At 51.7% G+C, this 20,277-nt stretch overlaps 1 protein-coding gene across 6 annotated transcripts in view; it reads right to left on the minus strand.

Moving 5' to 3' along the window:
• Positions 1–20,277, minus strand: part of EXD3 (exonuclease 3'-5' domain containing 3) — a 588,712-nt gene that overhangs the window by 60,104 nt on the left and 508,331 nt on the right. For 5 of the 6 annotated variants that reach the window (XM_050926488.1, XM_050926483.1, XM_050926484.1 and 2 more), the window contains one exon: positions 17,192–17,242. The exons of the other annotated variant lie outside the window; for it this stretch is intronic. In XM_050926488.1, the coding sequence (XP_050782445.1) occupies positions 17,192–17,242 (51 nt within the window). The remainder of the gene's footprint in view (positions 1–17,191; positions 17,243–20,277) is intronic. 6 annotated transcript variants of the gene reach the window in all.

The following is a 20,277-nucleotide window of genomic DNA, read 5'->3' on the forward strand; positions in this document are numbered from 1 at the left end:
GTTTCTACTGAACCCTTAGAAGAGCAAGTAGAAAATGCAGGACATTTCAATCAGGAATGTAGTAATGCCAAGCAGCTTTTGAAAGCTCGGGGGATCTGAGATAATGCTGCTTTCACTGGTAAGACTAACGTGAGGGAAGATCAGTAACCGTACAAAGGGGAGAGGGCTTGGTATGAAAGAAGGGCGTTGTACTGGCACCCTTCGGAGATGCACGAGCTCCTGGAGGCTCCACCTGAAGCTATGCTTGAGGTGTAAACGTGCATCGTATCTCTGGGAAAAACAACAGTCTTAGAAAGGCTTTAAAAAGCTTTACCAATAAACCCTTTGGAGACAGGAGACAGTGGAGGCAGATGATTAGTTCCTGGAAGAGGGGAAACACATGGCAGCCCAGGTTGGCTTTGCTTTGGTGCTTATCTTGCCAGGGCATTTTGAAACTTGCCTCGCCCTACGCCTGGCAATAGGGGAGGGTTTGGGAGTTCATGGGCAGTCCCCTTACTGGCATGGCAGAAGCAAAGCACAGAGCAAGGTAGGTCCTCCAGAAACAGTGATTGTTGCCTTACTTTTTAATTCAGAGACAGAGTGGTGGATTTGTTGTTTTTAACGGCATGGACAACCAGTTCAATCAGATCCAATTCCGGGCAAAGGAGCACTGAATGCTCCAGGGATCAAGAGTGGAATATGGATGTATTCAAATCAAGCCCAGGTTGGCAATGACCAAAAACTATGCCCAACTGCTTGGTGGAAAGAGGGGGGCAACTCTCCAGTGTCAGAGAGAGTTGGTGTCCATAGCACAAAAACACCATTGCAATTGGTACTAATTTCACCAGAGGCACCAAGGACTGAACAGGCCCTGGAGACTGAACTCCCCTACCTGCCCTAAGTGAGGGCTAAGTCACACTGGTGGGCACTGTTAGTGCGTAGCAATTGAGTGGTATCTTTTCAAATAGTCTGAGAGTCTTTAGTGGCGCTCACTGTGTTCTGAGTTTTAGAACCCAGCCAGAGCAGCAGTGGGTACACATGCTGTTATTTGGATCCCCCTGTACCCCTGAGGTTTCTTCGTGCTATTAGTGTTGGGCAAAATACAGAATAACTGGCAAGCTTGTTCTGCTGCTGCTGTCTCTACTGTGCCTCCTCTGGAAGTGACTGGAAGACTTAGGGCTTGACTCAGTGCCTATTAGGATTGCCAGCTTTCTACTTGCACAAAACCCCCACCACCTGTCCAACCACCTGTCCCAGCCCTCCTCCGAGATCCCATCCCCTGCTCACTCCATCCCGCCCTCTTCTGTTGCTCACTCTCCCCACCCTCACTCATTTGCTTATTTTCACCAGGCTGGCTGAGGGGGCTGGAGTGTGGAAGGGGGTGAGGGCTCCAGTTGGGGGTGCAGGCTCCAGGGTGGGGCCAGAAATGAGGAGTTCAGGATGTAGGAGGGGAGGCACTGGGCTCCGGGCTGAGGCACTGGGTTGGGATGCGAGAGGGAGTGAGGGCTCCAGCTTGGGGTGCAGGCTCTGGGGTAGGGTGAAGGCTTTGAGGTGCAAGAGGGGGCTCAGAGCTGGGGGGTGGAGGCGAGGGGTTCGACGTATGGGAGGGGGCTCTGGGCTGAGGCAGGGGGTTGGGGTATTGAAGCGGGTACAAGGCGTACAGGTTCGGGGCTGGGGGTGCGGGTTCTGGGATGGGGCCAGAAATGAGGGGTTCAGAGTATGGAAGGGGGCTCTGGGCTGCAACAGGTGGTTGGGGTGCAGGGGGGAGTGAGGGCTCTGGCTGGGGGTGCCAGCTCTGGGGTGGGGCTGTGGATGAGGGATTTGGGGTGCAGGAGGGGGCTCCAATCTGGGGCTGAGAGGTTCAAAGTATGGGAGAGGGCTCTGGGCTGGGGCAAAGGGTTGGGGTGTGAGGGTGTGAGGGCTCTGGCTGGGAGTGCAAGCTCTGGGGTGGGGCTGGGGATGAGGGATTTGGGGTGCAGGAGGGGGCTCCAATCTGGGGCTGAGAGGTTCAAAGTGTGGGAGAGAGCTCTGGGCTGGGGCAAAGGGTTGGGGTGTGGGGGTGTGAGGGCTCTGGCTGGGGGTGCAAGCTCTGGGGTGGGGCTGGGGATGAGGGATTTGGGGTGCAGGAGGGGGCTCCAATCTGGGGCTGAGAGGTTCAAAGTATGGGAGAGGGCTCTGGGCTGGGGCAAAGGGTTGGGGTGTGGGGGTGTGAAGGCTCTGGCTGGGGGTGCAAGCTCTGGGGTGGGGCTGGGGATGAGGAGTTTGGGGTGCAGGAGGGGGCTCCAATCTGGGGCTGAGAGGTTCAAAGTGTGGGAGAGGGCTCTGGGCTGGGGCAAAGGGTTGGGGTGTGGGGGTGTGAGGGCTCTGGCTGGGGGTGCAAGCTCTGGGGTGGGGCTGGGGATGAGGGATTTGGGGTGCAGGAGGTGCCCCGGGATGGGACTGAGGGATTCGGACAGCGGGAGGAGGGTTGGGGATAGGAGCCCTGTGGCTTGCCCGGGTGATTTAAAAGAGTCCAGGGTTCTCGGCCGCTGCCACCGCAGCCGCAGCAGCACCCGGGGGCCCCAAGGCAATTGCCCTCACTGTGGTGGGCCTGGCTGGATTCAATGGGCTGGAGTGGGGCTACTGGGAGCACGGCCTGCCCAGGAAGAGCAGGGATGAAAGAAGATCAAGGCCGACAGGAGGGGAAAACTGGGCCCACCTCTCCTAGTCCCACAGAGGCGAAACACAGCAGTCAAAGGGAATTTTACCTGCTTGCCGACTAAGCAGCCGGACTCAGCCCGGCAAGCACAGCTTTTCAGTCTGGGAGTGGAGCCTAAATCACAGTCAGGGCTGGGATTCACATCGAGGACACAGGGTCCAGGTCCAGTTCAGAGCTATCGAACACCCTTGGAAAACCAGGGTGCTCCAACAACCCTCCGTGCTCATTCGGGTAAAATATTCTTCTGGGTAAAGCTCTGCCACAGCCCAAGTCTCATGCCGCTGACAGAAGCCACACCAGCACTGGCCTGGCTCCTGGCTCCTCAGCCCAGCCAGCCTGAAGCTGGGCCAGAGCAGCGCACGCATACAGTGCATGGCTGCGCCGCCCATGCACACCCACTGGCCAGTGGCCATGCACACTGTGCGTGCAGTCTGCATGGCCCTGCCTTGGGAAGGCTGCGGCTCTGCAGGAGGAAGCCAGGCAATGGCTGGTGTGGGTCTGTCGAGCTGCACAGGACCAAGCAGCACTGTGCAGCCACGCAAACGAGGCCTCATGTCCTACTTCCACCCCCGAGGATATTATTTGAATATGTTTTTCTGCGGATAAACCCCCTTGAGTGAGGCAGAGGCTGGCTGCTGGTGCTGAACTCTGGATACCACTTCACAGAAGGGAATCTCTGCTCTGTGTGAATGGCTCAGCGCCTCTGAAAGAGCCAAAATCCTGCCACTTAGTTCGGAGTAGTCCCCTAATGCCAGCCAGTGCACGCTGACAGCCTGTGCTCCTACCGTCTGGAGAGTCCAGCAATGCCACTGCCTAAGGGGAACCAGCTTGGCAGCCAAACTATTCTGTGACACCTGGACCCTGCCTGCTGGGAGCTGAGCTGTGCTAGCTGTTTACATTCAAACAAAGCAGGCGTCTAGTCCAGTTTCCCTGACCAGTAGCCAGGAATTATGTTTGGGAACCATGTTACGAAGCTGTATAGGCTACCCTGTGGAGTGCGCTCTGCACACCGTGATTTGGAGGAAAACCCTCTCCACAGTGACATCACACAGAGGTTTAAGACAGGAAGTGAAGAATAACACAGCCATTGGGAACCACCTGAGGAATTTCAGGCAGGAAGGACATGACTGCTAGGAATGGAGTTTGCTGGGCTCTAGGGTCAATGCCCTTCTCTAGCCAAGAAGCTCTGCTGTCTACAGGGGCATGGGGACATTGGCTTCCCCTCTCATCCAGCAGCAGCTCAGAGGGAAGAGTGCCCCTCACTGAGTCACCGTCCCGCAGTGTAGTTGGTAAGGCGGGATCAGCAGCTTTCCTGGAGCGCTGTCCCCAGGCATCATGTTGAGTGAGTTTTGGGGGGTTATGTCATCCCAGCCCCCCGTGTTGCTCTCATGGAGGGAATTTGCTCTCTGGGCCTCCAGCTCTTGCAGTGGGAGACAGCAGAGCTCCCATTCGACCCATGGGGCCCTCCCAGCAACACCACTCCACAGCAACGCCTGCTGGCAGGGCAAGGGACAGCCACCCATCCCGGCTCCAGAGCAACGTTCCCTCCTGGGCACAGCGCCAGCAACTAATGGGAAAGGTCAGGGGGTGAGGAGGGCAATGGGAACAGGCACATAAAGGACTCATTGTGCGGCCCGGCCCTCTCAGCCGTATTCATACAGGGCTAGTGGTTAAAAAACAACACGCAACCCAGAAATAGGACAAGACACCTCTTTCCCAGGCTGCTGTTAAATTCTAATTAAACGTTTCAGCACACTTGAGCCGAGGGACGCCTGCTTCTCAGGCCCAGATACTCAGCTGGAAAACATCCCCCTCAGCTTCCCCTCCAGTGGGAACGAGCTTGCACGAATATTGACCCCGAGAGATGCCTGGGGCTGACGAGGCTCCAGGCCTTGGTTCCCCCTTGGGACAGAGGGCTAATGACAATTCCCCTGTGCCTAGCCCAGGAGCAGCCTGAGGAGGGGTCGGTCTCTGGCACTAATGGGACACACATAATAAACTCCTCAGTCACCCACAGCAAGTCTTTAGCCTGACCCTGTGCACAGCAGAGTGATCAGGGTGGCTGGGAATCTGTGATGTGGGGGGGATGCCAAGGCAAGCTCTGCTTCTTGTTCTCCAATCAATGCCTGTAACAATGTATACAACAGAGCTTTAGCAGCTGCACTAGGGTGGGCAGCTGGCTCCCTTTCCTTAGTTATTTATATTACCCCATTGTTCTAGGCGCTGTTTATTAGATGTATTATGGTAGCAGGCAGGAGCCCCAGTCCTGGCCCAGGCCCCACAGTGCGAGGCGCTGTACATTTTTTATTAGGTTTTGTAGCAGGCCACACACCAGAAACCACTCCAACTACAGGGGCTGTGTAGCCACACCTTGCCGTTTACTTATGTTCCTTCCACCAACACCTTCAGTCCCAAGCAGCAGTGCTGGTTACAGCTTCCCCGCTGCTTTTGGCTCTTTCTCCAGAGCCTGAGAGGAACAGATGTCTCCCTTCACTGAGGTCTCTGTGAGACTGGCTCAGCTAGCCCTGGGCCTGTCCATCACTTCCTTTCTGTGCACTTCTGAGCAGTTGTGAGCTGATGGGCTAATGGCTCTTCACCACAACCAGACCGGTTAATTACAATCCAGTCCCAATCTACCCTCTCTGGGGAAACCAGTTAGTACCATCTCCAGGCACTGTCACAGGAGTATTACATTAGCTCAGGGGTAGGCAACCTATGGCATGTGTGCCGAAGGCGGCACGCGAGCTGATTTTCAGTGGCACTCACACTGCCTGGGTCCTGGCCACCAGTCTAGGGGGCTCTGCATTTTAATTTAATTTTAAACGAAGCTTCTTAAACATTTTAAAAACCTTATTTACTTTACATACAACAATAGTTTAGTTATATATTATAGACTTCTAGGAAGAGACTTTCTAAAAACATTAAAATGTATGACTGGCACGCAAAACCTTAAATTAGAGTGAATAAATGAAGACTCGGCACAGCACTTCTGAAAGGTTGCGACCCTTGCATTAGCACCTAGCAGCCCCGGTCATGGCCCAGGACCCCATCATGCTCGGTGCTGTACAAACACCCAACTGCTGCTACGAACTAGCACACAAATCATTTGTGTAATCACAAGGCCTGTAACTTGTCCTGTCTCTGCATTGCCAACCTCCAATATTCATAAATCAGGAGTGTCTTGCCCCCCGCAATAATCAGATTAACTTTAAACTCATGAGATGTTTTACAAAAAATAATCAGTATTGGGTTCTTTTTTTTTTGCCTGCTGGGGCTGGAGCTTTGAGGAGTCTTGTTGCCAAACTTCTGTCCACAACCAGGAGGGGTAGAAGCTTACTGTTTGTTCGTTTGTTTGTAAATGAAAGCTGAGATTATTATATAATCACATGACTCCAGAAGCTGGGGCTTTAAGGGAAACAGCAAATAGCATGAGATCTGTGATAAAATCGCAGTGTTTGTAACACAGTGACACTGGGCTACATCTACAGGGCTCAGTCTTGTGTTTCAAGAGCTCGTAAGCACACTCTTGGTTTTCATTCACAAAGAATGCAGCACATTATTGGGCCCTGACTTCCAGTCGCTTCTAAACTATTAACAACAAATAATAATACATTAACCCTAGAGCCAGCAGATAAATTTTCATTCAAAACAAATTGTTAATGGTGAGCAGGTTTCCAGGACCATTTTCACATGCCTCCTGAAACCTCCTCCCACCATTTTCTGAAGTAAAACAAAATGGGGATTGTGCCCTTTTTCTGCTTTTTCGTAGTGGACAGAGGGACCCTGAAAGGTGGTGTGTGTTGTTTTTTTTAAACAAAAATGCCCAAGGCTCAGCAGAGTCGGGTGATCTGCAGAATTGCACATCTTGGTCTAACTTCACATTCAACAAGGACAGAGTTAGGCCAACAATGAGTCATTCTGAAAACACCCTTAGGTCTCATCTAGACTTTAAGATCACATTGACTGGAGAACTAGTGAAATGATGGCACAGCAAGAGGCGAAAGATGTGATTATGCTGAGCTGGGGTTTGACTCACACTGTTCAAAACTCTTTGTTGTTAATGTCTGTGTAACTTCAACAATTACTTATCACTCTGGGGAAAGGAAAACTTTGCTAAAGATTTAATGGGCTAATTGTCTCTTCCAATGAAGATGTGATTGCTTACAAGGAACCGACTTCAGCAAGTGACAGAACAAGGAGTAATGGTCTCAAGTTGCAGTGGGGAAGGTTTAGGTTGGATATTAGGAAAAACTTTTTCACTAGGAGGGTGATGAAACACTGGAATGGGTTACCTAGGGAGGTGGTGGAATCTCCTTCCTTAGAGGTTTTTAAGGTCAGGCTTGACAAAGCCCTGGCTGGGATGATTTAGTTGGGGATTGGTCCTGCTTTGAGCAGGGGGTTGGACTAGATGACCTCCTGAGGTCCCTTCCAACCCTGATATTCTATGATTCTAAGTGCTTCAGAACAACCAGGCAAGAGCAGAGCTGACATTCCTGATATTTTTCAGATAAAAACAAGCAGAAAAAAACAAAACAAAACTGATGGAGAAAAGATGTGAGTGCTTTTTTATCCACTAGAAGGAAGCAAAAAAAAGGGCAGACTCCCAATATTTTAATTGATTTGGAGGTCACCTTTAATATATAGAAATAGTACAAAAGAGTCAAAACACCTGAGGAACCAACACCTATCTAACTGCCAACTCTCAGCTGATTTTTATTATTATTATTTGCCCAGCTCTCTAGATTTATTAAATGCAGGTGGAGGCTTGAATATTAGTTGCAATAATATATTACTGTACCTGTTCCCAGACACTTAGAGACAACCAAAACACAACAACTCACATGGACTCCAGCAAGTTCATGTGTCCATATTGTGTCTATATTAATCAGTTTGTTACTGGATTAAATTATAAGACTGTGCAAAGCATGTCTCTAAAAGGCTCTTTTAAAGAGTAACAGGCTGAATCCACATGAAAAGTTGTATCTCTACTTTGCAGGCCAAAGTAGCTGCCCCCAAACTGTTGTTTTGCTGAGCTATTTTTTGCCTGAGTTTCCAGTACCTGCTTGTGCCATTTTTAAGAGACAGTAACATTCCACTGCCCTTACTTAGGTAAGTAACTGAGCTGTAATGTTTTGGCACTACGTCATGTTGTTTGCCTGGGTGTGTTCTGTAGGGAGCAGTTTTGCACCTGAGGTGTGATTCAATCAGAGAGGCTTGGGCAGAGAAAACCAACTGTACTGAACTTTCCCATCTTTGGAAGAGAGCTGCCGGAGTACCGCTCTACAGCACAGCATTCTCCAAGAGCTGTGTGTGCCTATGCATGGAGGGGCTGTCTGCACTTTGAGCTGGAGGTGTGAGTCCCAGCTCGCATAGACAAGCTTGTGCGAGCTCTCATCCCACTGTCGCGCTACAGGCGCATAGCTGCGGTAGCCCAGGCAGTGGTGACACAGGCGAGCCACCCCACGTGCGTGCCTAGAGTCCAGGTGGGTGCCATTGCTTTAGTGTGCTAGGTGCTGAAAGAACGAGTATGTCTGCACAAGCACCCTACCCCCAGCTCCAAGTGTAGACGTAGCTGTGTTAAGCAGAACTTTTAAGGGCTTGTCTTCACTGCAGTGCTAACTCAAGGTAGAACCCAGCCCAACTCCTGTCCACACAATAATCTCTAGTGCGAGTTATGTGGTGCTTTAAATTCAAGCTAGTTGGCTTGTTGGGGGCAAGGCTGAAGCTTGAGCATCACTGACACTAGAGCTACTAACGCAATGGGGACTCAGCTAATCCAATGGCCCTGTGCAGCTCCAGGACTGCTCTGCAGGTGACGCTCTCAGTCGAGCTAGGCTAACGCGAGAGGAGTTAACGCCAATGGGGATAACTTGAACTAACACAGCAGTGAAGACAAGCCCAAAGACTATTTGTGATATCGCCATCTGGTGGCTCCCAACGATATGATGCAATTGACCACTGCAATGTGTTGAAAAAGTAGAAAAACTAAGCCCAACAAAAAATGAGGAAAATTCTTGAAAGCTTCCATCAAGCCTGGCGATGTGATACAGTGCCCTTTACTTGCAGATCACTGGCTCAGCTCTGGACCAGCTTGCAACTCAAAGTCATTCGCACTAGACAGTTCTTTGCTAGCCAATGTGAAATAAGATCCGGTTTCAGCCCATGCCTTATGCATTGATATCCATGCAATAAAAACCACCACTACAGCGAACAGCCCCAGCCCCTGGAAAGAGTTACTGTGTAAATCCATCATTCCAAAATTGCAAGGCCCTAGAACCCTGTCCTGCCCCGTCGGTCACAGATCAGACAGTGACAGTTTGTTCCGGGGATGCAATGGGTCTAATTTAGAATGTTGGGGGGGTGGAGTTCGGTGGAACGGGTCTCTCCTGCTCTGAGAGCATTCCATCCTCCCTGCTTGCGTAACTGGAATTAAACTCCCCTAGGAAATAGAGTTGTTCTTTCCTAATTCACCTTAGAGCTTATTAAATATTGCTCCAACACACAACAGCCCCCCAGCACAACAGCACTGGCTGGGGGCAACTGAACTTCCCTGTCCCCCAGAGAGGCTCCGGCCCGTTCAGAGTTGAGACACACCAGTTGAGGGCACTGTGGGAGTCCTGCATTGCTGCTATCCACGCTATACCTCTTTCATGCACTCAAGACTGCAATCTATGGTGCTAGTAATGCGGCATTTTTCACCAGCATGGAATTCCCATAAGAAAAAGAGAAAAACCACCCTCAATCTGTGCCAATCCATGTGAACAGCAGGAAGGAATCCTTGCCCACAGCCCAGTGGGCAAGTGATGGGGGTGCACAATCCCCCATCACTGCAGTTGCACAAGTCACAGGACTCCCTACATTTTTAATAAGTTGCTGCAGCAGAATGGCTGGCAATACAATTGAAGAGCAGAAAGCCACAGGCCAGATCTTTACTTGGAAGCTGCAAGTTCTGTATTTGCAGGCATAATTTGCACTATTCATTTCGGTTACGATGCGACTTTGTGTATATCCTTCACTTGGGCTATTAAGGTAGCCAAGCGAAAGTGGACCTTCCTGGAAAGCAGGGGATGTTGGTTAATTTCAACCTCACCTGTAGGGATGTTGTTGCACACAAATCTTAGTCACAATATCAGAGCTTTGGAATAGTCTCCCCAGGGAAGAGAGGTGCATGCTCCATGCATGGGCCATTGAGAACTAGGTTATGTAAATCACTGGAGGATTTACTGTTGGTATAATCCTGGAGAATGGACCACACAGAACCTAACAGATCTTTGCCAACGCTGACTTCTTGTGTTCTGTGTTAATTTGCATCCCCTCAAGCCTGGAAGGGACAGTGAGACACAGCTTCCACCCTGAATCCCATTCTTCAGGGGCGGGAAGGTTATAACTGCACTGTTTTAACATGCGCTGGACTGAACTGCAGAAGTATATCTCCCTTTAGCCTGGGCCTGAAAGCACAGAGCTGCTACAGTGGTTGTATGGCAGGGGTCCAGGGATGGGAATCAAGAGAGCTAGTTCCCAGCTTTACCACACACTTGTTGAGTGACCGTGGGTGATCTTCGTGCCTCCGTTTCCCCACCTGTACAAAATGGCTAGGGACATTTACCTGCTCCTCTGAAGCGCTTTGATGTCCTCAGATGAAAAGGCAATTTGTAAGTGCTAAGGGGCAGAGTTATTGCTGCGAATGGTCCCAGCTGTGCCTGGCTCCCATTCTCCCCTTCTCTCTCTGCCCTGGGTCATGAGTGGTTCTCATGGTCATAGGGACACCACTGTGTAAAAGATCTGCTCCAATACAAAATGGATTAGTTCAGGGAACCCCTGTGTCCGGTGCTCTGCCAGAGGTCAGACTAGATGATCACAGTGGTCCCTTCTGGCCTTAGAATCTGTGAATCTATAACTGTAACTAGTGCGGCTAGTGCACACAAATGCAGGGGAACCCGTCGGCTGCTTTGTTACCTTCCCATCATCGGCCAGCTCACACCTTCCTTTGCACCCATTAGTCACGACCAGCACAGAAGGAAGCTGCAGTTGACTGATATGCTGGCGAGCAGAGAGGGAGGATCAGAATTCCCTGGCCAGGCTAGAGTAACTGGGGTCAAGAGAGGGCAATACAGCAGTGCACACATGGGGCCCTGGGCAGCTGCTGAATGCCAACCTCCAACTGGGGCTAGGTACCCACCAGCTAGGTGGAGTGCAGATGGCGGGCGCATGCATCAGCACTCCCCGCCCGGGGCAGCTTGCTCTATGGTGGCCATGAGGCTAAACCCACTGACTCACTCATGTACTGGTCTCTGAACCCCATCATCCTGTTGCTGTTTGTTTTTAAACACCGTGCTGCAGAACTTCAGATCAGGTGACACCAGGCTGATCACTGATTTATTTGCCAGTTTCTCAGGCTTTCCACAGCCTGCCAATCCCCCCCACCCCACTTGAGGAAGCGCACTCCTGATGAAAGAGTATCGGGAGTAAGAAAGAAAAGGAAACTGAGACAAAGACCTTGACATGTTCTGCCCTCCTGTCATCTTGACATGTCAGGAGGAACACTGGCAGGGAGGGAAGGGTTCCCAGAGGGTAGGTGTTCAATACCCTTCTCCGGGGCTGCTGTCACCTCACAGTCCCCAGGGTGTGAGAATCAGACTCTTTATCCCTTCATTAGGCACTAACATACTGTACTAACCTTTTCTCATGAAAGCTACAGTCTGTTCTCCAACAAAAGCTCAGAGTTAGTTCCCAGGCATGGGGGGAAACCAACAATCCTGAGCAGGGGCTCTGTGGCAGGCAGGATTTCCCTGTTAGTGCTCTGTCAAGATCAATGGCCAACTGCTGATGGGAGCCCTCCAGGTCCCTCGCCCCCACCGCGCCAAGGGCTGTGTGTGATGCCTCTTTATAGGGGGGCAACACCCTCTGACACCAGCCCTGGCCAGAGTAGGAGCCCGTGCTGATCTGTACTGACTTGGCTCAGGCTACCTCCGCCCACTGAGCCAGAAGATTGTGGTGCTATGGCTGAAAGTTGAGGCAGGAATTTGGAGGGACAGCAGCAGGGTCCCTGGTGAAGCTGAGATACATCTGTCTGGGAGAGTTGAACCTCAGTTCTAATTGCAATGGTGGGGTGGGAGGATGGATCCTTTATTGCGAACTGCCGGCCATGCAGACCATGAGCTTCCGTTGACTTCAGTAGCATTTCCTCTGATGCATGCTGGCTTAAGTGAGAACAGAGCCATATCCCAGAAGCTGGCTGGGCCCCTCACCAGCAGAGATCCCTTCTCCTATTTCCTGCTGTCCAGTGGGGTTCAAGGGAACGGGTTACAGGGTCCCACTTGTGGGTGAATGCTGTGGTAACTGGCTTCCTAGCTAATTAATCACACAGCCAAGGCAGTTGATGCACAGAGCCTGCATTGTGGGAGGGACAGTGATGCACTCTCCAGAGATGAGGCAGTGGCTGGGATACCTGTTGCAAGTGAAAGAATATGCAGAGCTGCAACCTGCATTGAAGTGAACTGAGGGTTCAGGGGCTTGGCTTGTTTCTCTGAGTTGTTTTTGCCCATGTCCTCACTTCAGCCCAGATGGAAGCTGGAAGGACCAAAGCACCACGCTTTTTCTGGCAATTCTGGCCAGCAAGATTCCCAGGCCACCAGATGAAAAAAAAAACAAAAACCCATATGGAGGCTTCCGCAGCTACTGTTCAGTGCGGCTGGGTAACTGTAACCACGCCCATTTTACCTACGGGGAACCCAAAGGCCCCATTTTCAGAAGGGCTCAGTTTCTGGTTAAGTCCATAAGTGGCCAGATCTTCATGGGTGCGCATTGGCTGCTGAACTCTGGCGGGGAAGAACACGTCACACTGGATAGGAAATCCCTCTATGGTGCATAGCAGGAAGGAAGGTGAACACTATTAATTTTCTGCGGGAACATCTTTCCTTCTCAGGCTGTGTACTGAAGGTGGAAACCTGTGTATTGAAGATGTGCCTGCTTTTTTTTTGGCTTTGGGATGTAATAAAGTGGGCTCCAGAGGGTCCTGTGTTAATTGAAAACAGGATTGTTATGCTTTTGAAAAACTTGAACATAATCAGAAATGTCAAGTCTTGTCATCCCTGTTTTTGCTGGAGACCTCTTTGGATGACTTGGAGAAGTGGAGCTGAGCAGTTTCTCAGCCCTGAACTGAAGGAGGTGGGGTGCTGAATGCTTAACAAGGGGAGCTTTTCCCCAGACTGCATGGGAACAAAAAAAAGTTTTAAAGACTCTGAATAGAAATGGCATCCCTTCTCACTTCATCGGGTGCCACAACCTCACTGCCTCTGCTGTTGGACACAAACAAGATCCCTGAGCATCCCTGGTCTTCCAGAGTAGAGAAAACCTGAATTTCTAATGTGACAAACACACACACACACTCCTCCCGGGCCTTCTTTCTTCACGATAGAGAAACAAAAAGGGCCATGATCCCATGTTATTTCTTTTGCAGATCTCTTGTAACTCACTTCTCGAGTTATTCATCTCTGTAACAGTACTTGCTGTGTTAGCAATCATACATGATGGCAGGCTTACGCTGAGAGCTGCCATCCCAGACTTTAGTGCACACTATATGGTTCATTCAGCCCTTGACTGTACTGAGACGGGAGGTTGGTGGGTTTTGTGCTGTGGACACATGTTCACTAGATCCTGGATTGAGACCACTGAGTCATTTCCCCAGGGCCTCTGGAGAGCCAAGGGATGGTAACCATAGCCACAGTCTGACTTCTGTACAGTAACTCCTCGCTTAACGCTGTAGTTCTGTTCCTGAAAAATGCGAAACGATGTTCAGCAAATCCAATTTCCCTATAAGAATTAATGTCAATGGGGGGCTTAGGTTCCAGGGAATTTTTTTCACCAGACAAAAAACCATACCTTGTGTATTTATATACACACAGTATACGCTTTAAACAAACAATTTAATACTGTTTACAGCTATGGTGATTGTGAAGCTTGGTTGAGGTGGTGAAGTCAGAGGGTGGGATATTTCCCAGGGAATGCCTTATTGCTAAATGATGAACTAGCACATGGCTGATTCCTCAAGGATTAACACGTTGTTGTTAATGTGGCCTCTCACACTCTACAAGGCAGCAGGAATGGAGGGGAGGGGAGGGGAGGGGAGACAGCACAGCAGACAGAGACAGACACACACCTTGTGTGTGGGAGAGAGAGAGAAATGCACACTGCCCCTTTAAGGAAGCTGACCCACTCTTAATTCATTGTCTTTTCAAGTGGATCGGGAAGTTGAGAGAGCAGCTGCTGTCCCAGGCTCTCTCTGTCTCTCTCCATCCTTGTCCCCACCCTGCTCTGTATGGAGAAGGGTAAGCAGGGTGCAGGAGCACGGGGGAGGGGGACACCTTGACATTAGCTCCCCCGTTCACCCACCCTGCACAGCAAGCAGGAGGCTCGGGGGGCAGCTCCAAGGCAGAGGACAGGAGCAGCACATGGTAGTGGGGAAGGAGGGAGGAGGGACAGCTGAACTGCCTGGCAACTGATAGCCTGCTAGGCAGCTGCCGCACAGGGAACTTAGGGGAGTGGGGAGCTGATGGGGGGGCTGCCGGTCCACCCTGGTTCCAAGCCCCCACCAGCTAGCTCCAACGGCTGCTCTTCCTGCAAGCAGTGGACAAAGCAGGTGGCTGCCAAACAACGTTAGAAGGGAGCACTGCACAACTTTAAATGAGCATGTTCCCTAATTGATCAGCAATGTAACTACAAAACAATGTTAACCAGGACGACTTTAAGTGAGGAGTTACTGTATTTGGAGGGGCACAGGGCTTAATACATTAATAATAGGTATAGGCCTAATTTCTGGATTTACCGATTGCTAGTGATACTTAAATTACAGTGTACTTGAAATCACAAATACAGTTTACGTTCATTATTTAATTACCCTTAATTTTTTATTTTAACCTCCCCACCCCCTGCGCCAGCTCAGCAGCTCCCATTGGCCAGAAACTGCGACCAATGGGAGCTGAGGGGGCGATGCCTGCAGGCGGGACAATGTGCAGAGCACCATGGCTGCGCCTCTGCCTAGGAACCAGAGGGAGATGTCACTGCTTTCTGGGAGCTGCCTGAGGTAAGCGCTACCCAGAGCCCGAACCCCTTCCTGCACCCCAACCCCCTGCCCCAGCCCTGAGCCCCCTCCTGCACTCTGAAACCCCTGGCCCAGACTGGAGCCTCCTCCTACACCCCAAACCCTCATTTCTGGCCCCACTCCAGAGCCCACACTCCCAGCCAGAGCCCTCATCCCCTCCTGCACCCCAACCCCCTGGCCCAGCCTGGAGCCCGTTCCTGAACCCCTCATTTCTGGCCCTATCCCAGAGCTTGCACCCCAACCCCAGAGCCTGTATCCTCTCCCACACCTCAAACTCTGCCCCAGCCTGGAGCCCCTTCTCACACTTCGAACCCCTTGGCCCCACTCCCCAGCCCAGAGCTCCCTCGTGTACCCCAAACCCCTCATCTCTGGCCCCCGCCCCAGAGCCTGTTCCCCCCCAGCTGGAGCCCTCACCTCCTTTCACATCCCAACCGCCTGCCCCAGCCCAGTGAAAATGAGTGAATGAGAAAGGGTGGGGGAGAGCGAGTAACGGGAGGGAGGATGGAGTGAGCAGGAGCCTAGGCCTCAGAGAAGGGGTGGGGCAGGGCTGGGGCCTTGGGGAAAGAGCAGGGCAATAGCGGTTGGTTTTCTGCAAATAGAAAGTTGGCAACCCTACATGTTCCCCATCATGTGTTGCCTCTGCGATGTATCCAGTTTCGGGGGGCAATTGATTTAGTTGGGATTAGATCCTGCTTTGAGCAGGAGGTTGGACGAGGTGACCTCCTGAGGTCCCTTCCAACCCTGATATTCTATGATCTCTGCCCATGATGGCAACAGCTTCCAAGAGTTTCACTGCTAGTGTCACACAATACCATAATGGTATAACGTCACTCTGTAAAGTAGGGGTTGGCAACCTTTCAGAAGTGCTGTGCCGAGTCTTCATTTATTCACTTTAATTTAAGGTTTCACCTGCCGGTAATACATTTTAATGTTTTTTAGAAGGCCTCTCTCTATAAGTCTATATATTATATAACTAAACTAGTGTTGTATTGTAAAATAAACAAGGTTTTCAAAATGCTTAAGAAGCTTCATTTAACATTAAATTTAAATGTTGATCTTACACTACCGGCCGGCTCAGCCTGCTGCTGGTCTGGGGATCTGTTCACCTAGGCCGGCAGTGGGCTGAGCGAGGCCTGCAGCCGGGACCCCGGTTGGCAAGGGTCCGGCAGCCAGAACCCCAGACTGGCAGCAGGCTGTGCAGGGCCAGCGGCCGGGACCCCAGACCAGCAGTGGGCTGAGCAGCTCAGCCCACTGCTGCTCAGGGGTTCCATCTGTTGGCTCCTGCCAGCTGGGATCCCAGCTGCTGGACCCGCTCAGCCCGCTGCCGGTCTGGGGTCCTGGCCCTGCCCACATACAGTAGGTACCTACCTTCTCCCTGGTTCTGGCCCATTCTCTTCCTCTCTCTGCACTGAGCTGAGGGTGGGAGTGCATTGAGCACAGGGCTGGAGGTTGGGGTGCAGGGTCTGGCCAGGAGCTAGAATGAGGGAGGGGGCTCAGGGTTGGGGCAGGAGGTTTGGGTGTGGGGCACTTACATGGGCAGCTCCCATTTGGTGCAAGGGGCGCAGGAGAGAATATGTGGGGGGGGGGGTGCAGGAGCTCCCGTTTGGTGCTCAGGGTGGGGGTGGAGATGTGGGGGGTGTAAGAGTCAGGATGAGGGGGGTGCATGGGGTGTGGGGGGCTGGGTATGTGGGGGGGGTGCAAGAGTCAGGGCAGAGGGCTAGGGGCATGTGAGGGGGTGCAGGTGTCACGGAATGGGGTGTGGGGGGCCTGGGTATGTGTGGGGGTGCCAGAGTCAGGGCTGGGGTTGTGGGGGGGGGGTGAAGGAGTCAAGCAGAGGGCTGCGTGTGTGAGAGGAGGGTACAGGGCTCAGGGCAGGGACCTGGGGTGTGTGCGGGGCGCACAGTTCAGGGCATAGGCCTGGGGGTTGTGCAGGGCTCAGGGCAGAGGGCTGGGTGTGTGTGTGTGGGGTCAGGGCAGGGGGCAGGGACCTTGGGGTGTGTGTGGGGCTGCAAGGCTGCAGGATAGAGGGCTGGGTGTGTGTGTGGGGGGGTCAGGGCAGAGGGCTGGAGGGGATATGCCCCTATTCCACCCCCCTCCCGCTTCCCCAAGGCCCTGCCCCTGCTTTTTCTCTGCCTCTGCCGGGAGCAGCAAGCACGCTGACTCTGCTCCTTCGGGACCCCTTCCCTCGCAAGGGCCATCAGCTGATCAGCCAGCAGGGAGGCAGGGACGGAGAGGAGGAGGAAGGGCAGGAACCCAGCACACTGCGAGGAGAGGCAAGGGAGCCGGCAGGACCAAGCTTCTGCCCTCTGCCCCTTGTCCCCGTGGGAGGGGGTGGGGGGCAGAGGGCGGAGAAGAGCTGGGCAGGATTTTTAATGGCATGCTGCTGCCTGCCGGGACTCTGCAGGAGCGCTTACCTGGGCTTGCGTGTCGTCTTTGGCACGCGTGCCATAGGTTGCCGACCCCTGCTGCAAAGTAACTGAATTAAAACTAGTAAAATGTTTTGGTGCTTCATGGTTGGAGACATACTGTAGCGTGTCAGGGTGTAGCAGCCAGTCTTGGGGTGGCCCAGGGGACTCTCCTGAGGCAGCTGAGCTGCTCTTACAGGAAAGTTACTTTTCTTTTAAGCTGCTGTAGTCTGATTTGGGTCATCGGATTTGATCCAAACATGTCAGAGGAATGGAATTCAGAGACAAGCAAAGGTAAGGCAAATGCAGACTCTATACAGGGGCCTTTCCTGGGCTTGGTTCATTGCGGTGAGTTTAGTTAAGCAGTCAGGTTCACTATGACTACGAAATGCTGGTCACACAAACTCGCTGAGAAACACTGCATGAGTTTAACTCATTGTTTGGCACAGGTGCCTCAGGATCTGACAATGTGTGCAAACCCCACTGTATGTGTGGAATAAATATTTTAGCTAATATGCACTTCTTATTTACTATTTGTATTTCAGTAACATCAGAAGACCTCAAATGGGATCAGGGCCCCATTGTGCTGGGTGCCATACAGAGAGTGAGAGACAGTCCCAGTCTTAAAGAACTCACCGTCTAAATGGACAAGACACAAGGTGGGAAGGGAAACCGAGGCACAGAAACTTGCCCAAGGTCACATGGCAGGCCAGTGGCAGGGCCAGGGACAGAACTCAGATAATCTCAGGTCAATCAGGGAGTAGCCGCAGCCAGGTCTATACTAAAAGGTTAAACTGACCCAACGAAGTCGCTCAGGGGTGTTAAAAATCTCAGTCCAATGCCCTGCCCACTGGACGCATGTCCCCTCAGGAGCTCACAATGCTTTAACCAAAGGGGATGTGATATTTCTCACAATGGTCCTGAGAAGTTGGCTTTCTCAGACCCATACTGCGGATGGCAAAACTAAGGCCCTGCAGGTGAAGCCATTTGCCCATGGTTCCATAGCTAAGTGAGGGGCACCACTAGGAATAGAACCCAGGTGTCCTGACCCGTAATAAAGAGTCCTGTGGCACCTTATAAACTAACAGACGTATTGGAGCATGAGCTTTCATGGGTGAATATCCACTTCGTCGGATGCATCTGACGAAGTGGGTATTCACCCACGAAAGCTCATGCTCCAATACGTCTGTTAGTCTATAAGGTGCCACAGGATTCTTTGCTGCTTTTACAGATCCAGACTAACACGGCGACCCCCCTGATACCTGACCCCTAATGTTCAGCTGGCTTGCCCTGTTCTGATGCACCACAGCATATGTTGGCAGCTTGGCACAGGACAGCCAATCTGAGACCCGAAGTGTCCTTTTAATCTAGAGGTTTAGGCCCAGATCCACAAAGGTGTTTAGGCTCCTAACTTCCATTGACATCTAGGTTCCTAAGTACCTCTGAGGATATGGGCCTAGGTTATGTCTGTCCTGGACGAGGGTGGATTTGGGTGTCTGACAGGCCTCCCTGATGTTTGTTTAAGAGAGGCTCCAATGTGGGCACCATGCTCTCTCTCTGTTTCAAATCTGCCGTGGTCTTTGTGTTCCAGTCCTTTTCCCAGGCTGCTGATGCAGGTGGTCAAGGCAGGGCAAGAAGCCCGCACCTTGCAGCCCACTGCTTCCTTGAACAGGAACATCAGATTCCCCTGAGTAGGGAACCCTAGTGATCCCTTCCGGCTGAAATTACGGCCTGGCAGGATAGTTTCTTTTTGGATCAGAAATGTGTGAGAGATTCAGAGGGACATTCATGGGGCACTCTGCTTAGTTACAGGAATATACCCTATATCCTGTTTCCCTGAGCAGTAGGAGCATAGACACCAATCTCTGCAGAAATCCTCAGCCACACGTTCCAGCCTTGTGCCAAGGGGTAGCTGCATCCAGGTCCACACTAAAATGTTAAGCTGGCTCAGCGGTAATGCTCAGGGGTGTTAAAAATCCATCCGCCTGAGCAATATAGTTAAGCCAACCTAACCCCCAGTGTAGACAACTATTGCCTCTCAGGGAGGTGTATTAACTACAGCGACAGGAGAACCCTGCCCATCACAACAATGACTGGCTACACTGAAGCATGGTTTAAGTGTAGAAATAGCCTCTGACTCTGCTCCTTTTCTTCAGGGACGTACTGCAACTGCCTCTGTCCACTCACACACAGCATGGATTCAACCCTGGCTGCATGGGCTGGTCACCTGGCTCCAGCATGAGCCCCCTTTTTTTGTGTTCAACTGTTCTGCACTACAAAACTCCTTGGCTCCTACTGATGGGCCACGCACTGTACAGACTAGGGACCGAGTGGCTAGGCATCAGTTCTGCAGAAAAGGGCCTAGAGGTTACAGTGGACGAGAAGCTGGATATGAGTCAACAGTGTGCCCTTGTTGCCAAGAAGGCTAACTGCATTGTGGGCTGTATAAGTAGGGGCATTGCCAGCAGATCGAGGGACGTGATCATTCCCCTCTATTCGACATTGGTGAGGCCTCATCTGGAGTACTGTGTCCAGTTTTGGGCCCCACACTACAAGAAGGATGTGCAAAAATTGGAAAGAGTCTAGCGGAGGGCAACAAAATGCTTAGGGGGCTGGAGCACATGACTTATGAGGAGAGGCTGAGGGAACTGGGATTGTTTAGTCTGCAGAAGAGAAGAATGAGGGGGGATTTGATAGCTGCTTTCAACTGCCTGAAAGGGGGCTCCAAAGAGGATGGATCGAGACTGTTCTCAGTGGTACCAGATGACGGAACAAGGAGTTGGTCTCAAGTTGCAGTGGGGGAGGTTTAGGTTGGATATTAAGAAAAACTTTTTCACTAGGAAGGTGGTGAAGCACTGGAATGGGTTACCTAGGGAGGTGGTAAAAGCAGCAAAGAATCCTGTGGCACCTTATAGACTAACAGACTTTTGGAGCATGAGCTTTCGTGGGTGAATTAGAGGTTTTTAAGGTCAGGCTTGACAAAGCCCAGGCTGGGATGATTTAGTTGGGAATTGGTCCTGCTTTGAGCAGGGGGTTGGACTAGATGACCTCCTGAGGTCCCTTCCAACCCTGGATTCTATGATTCTATGAAGAAC

Source organism: Gopherus flavomarginatus, chromosome 17 (genome assembly GCF_025201925.1).
Source record: "Gopherus flavomarginatus isolate rGopFla2 chromosome 17, rGopFla2.mat.asm, whole genome shotgun sequence".
NCBI lineage: Eukaryota > Metazoa > Chordata > Testudines > Testudinidae > Gopherus > Gopherus flavomarginatus.